General features: G+C 51.0%; 1 protein-coding gene across 3 annotated transcripts in view; it reads left to right on the top strand.

Moving 5' to 3' along the window:
* Positions 1–315: 315 nt before the first annotated feature.
* Positions 316–10,777, top strand: part of dapk3 (death-associated protein kinase 3) — a 22,329-nt gene continuing 11,867 nt past the window's right edge. For all 3 annotated transcript variants that reach the window (XR_006926327.1, XR_006926328.1, XM_046852696.1), the window contains exons 1-4: positions 316–399; positions 1,536–1,641; positions 2,673–3,033; positions 10,636–10,765. Coding sequence is in view for 1 of the 3 variants with exons in the window: in XM_046852696.1 (XP_046708652.1) it covers positions 1,580–1,641; positions 2,673–3,033; positions 10,636–10,765 (553 nt within the window). In the remaining 2 variants the exon portion in view is untranslated. The remainder of the gene's footprint in view (positions 400–1,535; positions 1,642–2,672; positions 3,034–10,635; positions 10,766–10,777) is intronic.

The raw sequence follows: 10,777 nt of genomic DNA, 5'->3' as shown, positions 1-10,777 counted from the left end.
GAGGAAAGGGTGAGGACGAGGTGAGGATGAGGACAGGGTGAGAATGAGGTGAGAATGAGGACAGGGTGAGGACGAGGACAGGGTGAAGACGAGGTTAGGATGAGGACAGGGTGAGGACGAAAACAGGGTGAGGATGATCACATGAGGATATTGCAGGGTGGAGGAACATGGCGCAGCAGCATTGCTCAGCCCAGAAACCTCAATTCCATCATCCGAAGCTCGATAACTCATGACCACATGGCAGAGGAATGCGACCGCGTCATCACCATGGGCCGCGCGGAGGGGCGGGGCGGGTTAAGAGGGCGGCTACGTCATTATCGCTCGCCGCGGAGGAGTCCGCTGAATGACGTCAATGTGGAGCGAAGGTTCGGCAGAAGGAATGCAGCGGATCTGAACACTGTGAGTGACTTTATTTACCTTTATTACTGCCGTATATTTATTCATTATCACCTCATTATCACCATTAACATCATTAACATCTAATAATCAGCTACTTACACCGGAAACACGCGCATATAACCTACAGAGATACAGGAAATAACATGTAACCATCACAACAAACTACAGAGAGAGAGAGAGAGAGAGAGAGAGAGAGGAGAGAGAGAGAGAGAGAGAGAGTGAGAGAGTGAGTGATAGAGAGAGGAGAGAGTGTGAGAGAGTGTGAGAGAGAGTGTGAGAGGAGAGAGTGTGAGAGAGTGAGTGAGTGATAGGGAGAGAGTGTGAGAGAGTGAGTGAGTGATAGAGAGAGAGAGTCAAGTCAAGTCAAGCTTTTATTGTCATTTTAACCATATATAGCAGATGCAGGGGAGGAGAGAGAGAGGGGAGGGAGGGGAGAGAGAGAGGGGGGAGGAGGAGAGAGAGAGAGAGGGAGGAGGGAGAGGAGGTTGAAGTGTAAGAGACTGAACTCCTCCCCTAGAGCTCATCCAGGAGAAACACCTTCACTTAGAGCTCTGCTCATCTCACCATATACACAACACACACTGCTACTCTCACTGCTTCACTGCTGGGTGTGTAGTTGTGTAGTGTTTTGTGTTGTTGTGTGTTGATGAGTTGATGTGTTTGTGTTGTTGTGTTGTGTGTTTTGTGTTGATGAGTCGATGTGTAGTGTGTTGATGTGTAGTGTTTTGTGTTTTGATGTATTGTGTATGTTGATGTGTTGTGTGTTGATATGTTATTGTTGTTGTGTGTGTGTTGTTTGTTGTGTGTGTTTTTGTTGTTGTGTGTTGTGTATTATTGTGTTTTGAGTTCTGTCTGGGGGGAGGGGCATACATGCTCACTCCCTGTCAATCACAGTGACACTAGCCAATCAGAGCATGTGTGAGCTGGTGTATGTGGAAGAGGACAGATAGCACTTTCCTCTTAGTGTGAGGCAGCAGAGACACACCCCTCAGAGGGAGCGCAGACTTCGCCCCCCTCAGCTGTGATGGGTTGGATGGAGATCTGAGTGGTGGTGGTGGTGGTGGTCTGATACAGTGTTCCTTTACACAGATGATCACATGACATTTTGTGTGTGTGTACGTGTGTGTGTGTTTCAGTGTGTGAAGTCAGCACTAAAGATCAGGTCTGAGGTCAGTGAGTCATGGCTGCTTTCAGACAGGATGATGTGGAGAAGTTCTATGAGATGGGGGAGGAGTTGGGCAGGTAAGAGCCACACATCATCATTCACATCCCAATCCACACATCCTATTCCCTAAACACATACACATACACATAACATACACACTATCACCAAAACACTTAGTGTGTCCCAAACCGCACTGTGTTCCCTAGAAAGTGCACATAAACACCACAGAGGTTGTGAACTCACTAGAGATTGGCATGTTGTGATTTGGGACACATGAAGAGGAGGAGGAGGAGGAAACATGTAAAAATGTGTTGACTTCTCACTCTCTCTGTTCTCTTTACCCAGCATACGGTTACCATAGCAACATGCCTTTACGTGTGTGCGTGTGTGCGTGTGTGCGTGTGTGCGTGCGTGCGTGTGTGCGTGCGTGCGTGCGTGCAGAGCTGAGTGAGTGATAAAGTATTCCTTAATAAGGAAGTGGAGCTCAGAGTGTGACAGCATCATCACTCCACAATGCAGCGTCTCTCTCACACACACACACACATACACACACACACACACACACACACACACACAAACACAACCAGAGTTCGAAACATGGAGAAGAATTTATTCCATTCAACTGTGTTTTAAATCGCACACTATAGTCTCACACTACACACAAGAGCTGTGTGTGTGTGTGTGTGTGTGTGTGTGTGTGTGTGTGTGTGTGTGTGTGCGTGCGTGCGTGCGTGTGTGTAAGTGTGTATGTATGAGCATGTGTGCAGGTGTGTGTATGAGCGCGTGTGTGTGTGTGTATGAATGTGTGTATGTGCATGTATATGAATGTGTGTGTGCATGTATGAGTGTGTGTGTGTGTGTGTGTGTGTGTGTGTGTGTGTACAACTGGGGTTTGAATTGACTCATAGTGTAACATTCTGTCGTGTGTGTGTGTGTGTGTGTGTGTGTGTATATGAACGTGTGTGTATGAATGTGTGTGTGTGCATGTATATGAATGTGTGTGTGTGTGTGTGTGTGTGTGTGTGTGTGTACAACTGGGGTTTGAATTGACTCATAGTGTAACATTCTGTCGTGTGTGTGTGTGTGTGTGTGTGTGTGTGTGTGTTAGTGGGCAGTTTGCGATCGTGCGTAAGTGTCGTGAGAAGAGCACGGGCGTGGAGTACGCTGCCAAGTTCATCAAGAAGCGGCGTTTATCGTCGAGCAGGAGAGGAGTGAGCCGCGAGGAGATCGAGCGTGAGGTGAACATCCTGAGGGAGATCCAGCACAGCAATATAATCACGCTACACGACATCTTTGAGAACAAGACGGACGTCATCCTCATCCTCGAGCTGGTGTCTGGAGGAGAACTCTTCGACTTCCTGGCTGAGAAAGAGTCTCTGAGCGAGGAGGAGGCCACGCAGTTCCTCAAGCAGATCCTGGACGGAGTTCACTACCTTCACTCCAAACACATCGCTCACTTTGACCTCAAGGTCCCTATTTAACCTCCACAACCTCCACAACACCACCCACATCTACCACCTTTAGAGCTACCATTACATCACCACTACATACACAACCTGCACCACCATCACTACCTCCACACTCACTTCCACACAACTTCAGCATCACCACCACCACCTTCAGCACCACATCACCCATCTCCACCACCTTCATCACCACCACCACAACACCCACCTACACCACCATCAGCACCACCACCACAACACACCTCCACCACCTTTACCACCACAACACACCTCCACCACCTTTTCCACCACAACACACCTCCACCACCTTTACCACCACAACACACCACCACCTTTACCACCACAACACACCTCCATCACCTTTACCACCACAACACACCTCCACCACCTTTACCACCACAACACACCTCCACCACCTTTACCACCACAACACACCTTCACCACCTCCATCACCTTTACCACCACAACACACCTCCAGCACCTTTACCAACACAACACACCTCCACCACAACACACCTCCACCACCTATTCCACCACAACACCTCCACCACCTTTACCAACACAACACACCTCCACCACCTTTTCCACCACAACACACCTCCACCACCTTTACCACCACAACACCTCCACCACCTTTACCACCACAACACACCCCACCACCTTTACCACCACAACACACCACCACCACCTTTACCACCACAACACACCTCCACCACACCACCACCACACACCTCCACCACAACACACCACCACCACCTTTACCACCACAACACACCTCCACCACAACACACCACCACCACCTTTACCACCACAACACACCTCCACCACAACACACCCCACCACCTTTACCACCACAACACACCTCCACCACAACACACCTCCACCACCTTTACCAACACAACACACCTCCACCACACCACAACACACCTTCACCACCTCCATCACCTTTACCACCACAACACACCTCCACCACAACACACCTCCACCACCTTTACCACAACACACCTCCACCACCTTTACCACCACAACACCCCCACCACCTTTACCACCACAACACACCACCACCACCTTTACCACCACAACACACCTCCACCACAACACACCTCCACAACCTTTACCACCACAACACACCTCCACCACCTTTACCACCACAACACACCTCCACCACAACACACCTCCACCACCTTTGCCACCACAACACACACCTCCACCACAACACACCCCACCACCTTTACCACCACAACACCACCACCACCTTTACCACCACAACACACCTCCACCACACCTCCACCACCTTTACCACCACAACACACCTCCACCACAACACACCTCCACCACCTTTACCACCACAACACACCCCCACCACCTTTACCACCACAACACACCACCACCACCTATTCCACCACAACACACCTCCACCACCTTTACCAACACAACACACCTCCACCACCTTTTCCACCACAACACACCTCCACCACCTTTACCACCACAACACACCTCCACCACCTTTACCACCACAACACACCTCCACCACCTTTACCACCACAACACACCTCCACCACCTATTCCACCACAACACACCTCCACCACCACAACACACCTCCACCTTTACCACCACAACACACCCCACCACCTTTACCACCACACACCACCACCACCTTTACCACCACAACACCTCCACCACAACACACCTCCACAACCTTTACCACCACAACACACCTCCACCACCTTTACCACCACAACACACCTCCACCACAACACACCTCCACCACCTTTACCAACACAACACACCTCCACCACAACACCCCCACCACCTTTACCACCACAACACACCTCACCACAACACACCTCCACCACCTTTACCACCACCTCCACCACCACAACACACCTCCACCACAACACACCTCCACCACCTTTACCACCACAACACACCTCCACCACCTTTACCACACACAACACACCTCCACCACAACACACCTCCACCACCTTTACCACCACAACACACCCCACCACCTTTACCACCACAACACACCACCACCACCTATTCCACCACAACACACCTCCACCACCTTTACCAACACAACACACCTCCACCACCTTTTCCACCACAACACACCTCCACCACCTTTACCACAACACACCACCACAACACACCTCCACCACCTTTACCACCACAACACACCTCCACCACCTTTACCACCACAACACACCTCCACCACAACACACCACCACAACACACCTCCACCACCACCACCACAACACACCTCCACCACCTTTACCACCACAACACACCTCCACCACAACACACCTCCACCACCTTTACCAACACAACACACCTCCACCACAACACACCCCACCACCTTTACCACCACAACACACCCCACCACCTTTACCACCACAACACACCTCCACCACAACACACCTCCACCACCTTTACCACCACAACACACCTCCACCACAACACACCTCCACCACCTTTACCACCACACACCTCCACCACCTTTTCCACCACAACACACCTCCACCACCTTTACCACCACAACACACCTCCACCACCTTTACCACCACAACACACCTCCACCACCTTTTCACCACAACACACCTCCACCACCACAACACACCTCCACCACCTTTTCCACCACAACACACCTCCACCACCTTTACCACCACAACACACCTCCACCACCTGTTCCACCACAACACACCTCCACCACCACCTTTACCACAACACACCTCCACCACCACACACCTCCACCACCTGTTCACCACAACACCTCCACCACCTTTACCACCACAACACACCTCCACCACCTGTTCCACCACAACACACCTCCACCACCTTTTCCACCACAACACACCTCCACCACCTTTACCAACACAACACACCTCCACCACAACACCTCCACCACCTGTTCCACCACACACACCTCCACCACCTTTACCACCACAACACACCTCCACCACCTGTTCACCACAACACACCTCCACCACCACAACACCTCCACCACCTTTTCCACCACAACACACCTCCACCACAACACACCTCCACCACCTTTACCACCACAACACACCTCCACCAATTTTACCACCACAACACACCTCCACCACAATACACCTCCACCACCTTTACCACCACACACACACCTCCACCACCTTTACCACCACAACACACCTCCACCACCTTTTCCACCACAACACCTCCACCACCACAACACACCTCCACCACCTTTTCCACCACAACACACCTCCACCACCTTTACCACCACAACACACCTCCACCACCTATTCCACCACAACACACCTCCACCACCACAACACACCTCCACCACCTCCACCACAACACACCTCCACCACCTTTACCACACACAACACACCTCCACCACAACACACCTCCACCACCTCCACCACAATACACCTCCACCACCTTTTCCACCACAACACCACCACCACACACCTCCACCTATTCCACCACAACACACTCCACCACAACACACCTCCACCACCTTTACCACCACACACACCTCCACCACCTTTTCCACCACAACACACCACCACAACACATTTCCACCACCTTTTCCACCACAACACACCTCCACCACCACCTTTACCACCACAACACACCTCCACCACCTTTTCACCACAACACACCTCCACCACCTTTTCCACCACAACACACCTCCACCACAACACACCTCCACCACCTTTACCACCACAACACACCTCCACCACCTTTACCACCACAACACACCTCCACCACAACACCACCACCACACCTCCACCACCACAACACACCTCCACCACCTTTACCACCACAACACACCTCCACCACCTTTACCACCACAACACACCTCCACCACAACACACCTCCACCACCTTTACCACCACAACACACCTCCACCACAACACACCTCCACCACCTTTACCACCACAACACACCTCCACCACCTTTACCACCACAACACACCTCCACCACCTTTTCCACCACAACACACACCACCACAACACACCTCCACCACCTTTTCCACCACAACACACCTCCACCACCTTTACCACCACAACACACCTCCACCACCTTTACCACCACAACACACCTCCACCACCTATTCCACCACAACACACCACCACCTCCACCACCTTTTCCACCACAACACACCACAACACACTCCACCACCTTTTCCACCACAACACACCTCCACCACCTCCACCACCTCCACCACCTTTTCCACCACAACACACTCCACCACCTTTACCACCACAACACACCTCCACCACACACACCTCCACCACCTATTCCACCACAACACACCCACCACCTTTACCACCACAACACACCTCCACCACCTTTACCACCACAACACACCTCCACCACCTTTACCACCACAACACACCTCCACCACCTTTTCACCACAACACACCCACCACCTTTACCACCACACACCTCCACCACCTTTACCACCACAACACACCTCCACCACCTTTACCACACACAACACACCTCCACCACCACCACAACACCTCCACCACCTTTTCCACCACAACACACCTCCACCACACCACCACAACACACCACAACACACCTCCACCACCACCACACACCACCACCACCTTTACCACCACAACACACCTCCACCACAACACACCTCCACCACCTTTACCACCACAACACCTCCACCACAACACACCTCCACCACCTTTACCACCACAACACACCCCACCACCTTTACCACCACAACACACCACCACCACCTATTCCACCACAACACACCTCCACCACCTTTACCAACACAACACACCTCCACCACCTTTTCCACCACAACACACCTCCACCACCTTTACCACCACAACACACCTCCACCACCTTTACCACCACAACACACCTCCACCACCTATTCCACCACAACACACCTCCACCACCACAACACATTTCCACCACCTTTTCCACCACAACATACCTCCACCACCTTTACCACACAACACACCTCCACCACCTGTTCCACCACAACACACCTCCACCACCACAACACACCTCCACCACCTTTTCCACCACACACCTCCACCACCTTTACCAACACACCTCCACCACAACACACCTCCACCACCTATTCCACCACAACACACCTCCACCACCTTTACCACCACAACACCACCACCACACCTCCACCACCTATTCCACCACAACACACCTCCACCACCACAACACACTTCCACCACCTTTTCCACCACAACACACCTCCACCACCTTTACCACCACAACACACCTCCACCACCTTTTCACCACAACACACACCTCCACCACCACAACACATCTCCACCACCTTTTCCACCACAACACACCTCCACCACCTTTACCAACACAACACACCTCCACCACAACACACCTCCACCACCTATTCCACCACAACACACCTCCACCACCTTTACCACCACAACACACCTCCACCACCTATTCCACCACAACACACCTCCACCACCACAACACACCACCACCTATTCCACCACAACACCTCCACCACCTTTACCACCACAACACACCTCCACCACCTATTCCACCACAACACACCTCCACCACAACACACCTCCACCACCTATTCCACCACAACACACCTCCACCACCTTTACCAACACAACACACCTCCACCACAACACACCTCCACCACCTATTCCACCACAACACACCTCCACCACCTTTACCACCACAACACACCTCCACCACCTATTCCACCACAACACACCTCCACCACAACACACCTCCACCACCTATTCCACCACAACACACCTCCACCACCTTTACCACCACAACACACATACATTTACATTTGTGGCATTTAGCAGACGCCCTTATCCAGAGCGACGTACAAAAGTGCTTTAAATCTCTAGTAATGAATAAATCTACACTGTACACAAGATTACACACTGAATATAAATATAACTCGAATTATACAAACTTGGAAAGTGCTAATTTAGTTATTTAAGGAAGAGGTAGGTCTTTAGTCGTCGCTTGAAGATAATCAGGGACACCTCCACCACCTTTTTCACCACAACACACCCCCACCACCTTTACCACCACAACACACCACCACAACACACCTCCACCACCTATTCCACCACAACACACCTCCACCACCTTTACCACCACAACACACCTCCACCACCTATTCCACCACAACACACCTCCACCACCACAACACACCTCCACCACCTGTTCACCACAACACCTCCACCACCTTTACCACCACAACACCACCACCACCTCCACCACCTGTTCCACCACAACACCTCCACCACAACACACCTCCACCACCTATTCCACCACAACACACCTCCACCACCTTTACCAACACAACACACCTCCACCACAACACACCTCCACCACCTATTCCACCACAACACACCTCCACCTTTACCACCACAACACCTCCACCACCTATTCCACCACAACACCTCCACCACAACACACCTCCACCACCTATTCCACCACAACACACCTCCACCACCTTTACCACCACAACACATACATTTACATTTGTGGCATTTAGCAGACGCCTTATCCAGAGCGGCGTACAAAAGTGCTTTAAATCTCTAGTAATGAATAAATCTACACTGTACACAAGATTACACACTGAATATAAATATAACTCGAATTATACAAACTTGAAAGTGCTAATTTAGTTATTTAAGGAAGAGGTAGGTCTTTAGTCGTCGCTTGAAGATAATCAGGGACACCTCCACCACCTTTTCACCACAACACACCTCCACCTTTACCACCACAACACACCACCACAACACCTCCACCACCTATTCCACCACAACACACCTCCACCACCTTTACCACCACAACACCACCACCACCTATTCCACCACAACACACCTCCACCACCTTTACCACCACAACACACCACCACCACCTATTCCACCACAACACCTCCACCACCTTTACCACCAACACACCTCCACCACCTTTACCACCACAACACACCTCCACCACCTTTACCACCACAACACACCTCCACCACCTTTACCACCACAACACACCTCCACCACCTTTACCACCACAACACACCTCCACCACCTTTACCAACACAACACACCTCCACCACAACACACCAACACAACACACCTCCACCACAACACACCTCCACCACCTTTACCACCACAACACACCTCCACCACAATACACCTCCACCACCTTTACCAACACAACACACCTCCACCACCTTTACCACCTTTACCAACACAACACACCTCCACCACCTTTACCACCACAACACACACCTCCACCATTTTTAGCACCACCACCACAATATTGGTTGGTGATTGCATGTTGATTGTGTGTGTTGATTGTGTGTGTTGATGATTGTGAGATGATTGTGAGATGATTGTAAGATGATTGAGTGATGATTGTGTGTTGGTGATTGTGATGTGATTGAGTGGTGATTGTGTGTTGGTGATTGTGACGTGATTGAGTGGTGATTGTGTGTTGGTGATTGTGACGTGATTGAGTGGTGATTGTGTGTTGGTGATTGTGACGTGATTAAGTGGTGATTGTGTGTTGGTGATTGTGACGTGATTCAGTGGTGATTGTGTGTTGGTGATTGTGTGTTATAGCCTGAGAACATCATGCTCCTGGATAAGAACGTTCCCAATCCCAGGATAAAGCTGATAGACTTCGGCATTGCGCACCAGATAAAAGAGGGAAACGAATTTAAGAACATCTTTGGAACTCCAGAATTTGTTGGTAGGACAACGG

The sequence above is a fragment of the Silurus meridionalis genome, chromosome 6, assembly GCF_014805685.1.
Source record: "Silurus meridionalis isolate SWU-2019-XX chromosome 6, ASM1480568v1, whole genome shotgun sequence".
Lineage (NCBI taxonomy): Eukaryota > Metazoa > Chordata > Actinopteri > Siluriformes > Siluridae > Silurus > Silurus meridionalis.
The sequence above is the reverse complement of the archived record's forward strand: the minus strand, read 5'-3'. Positions and strand labels throughout refer to the sequence as shown.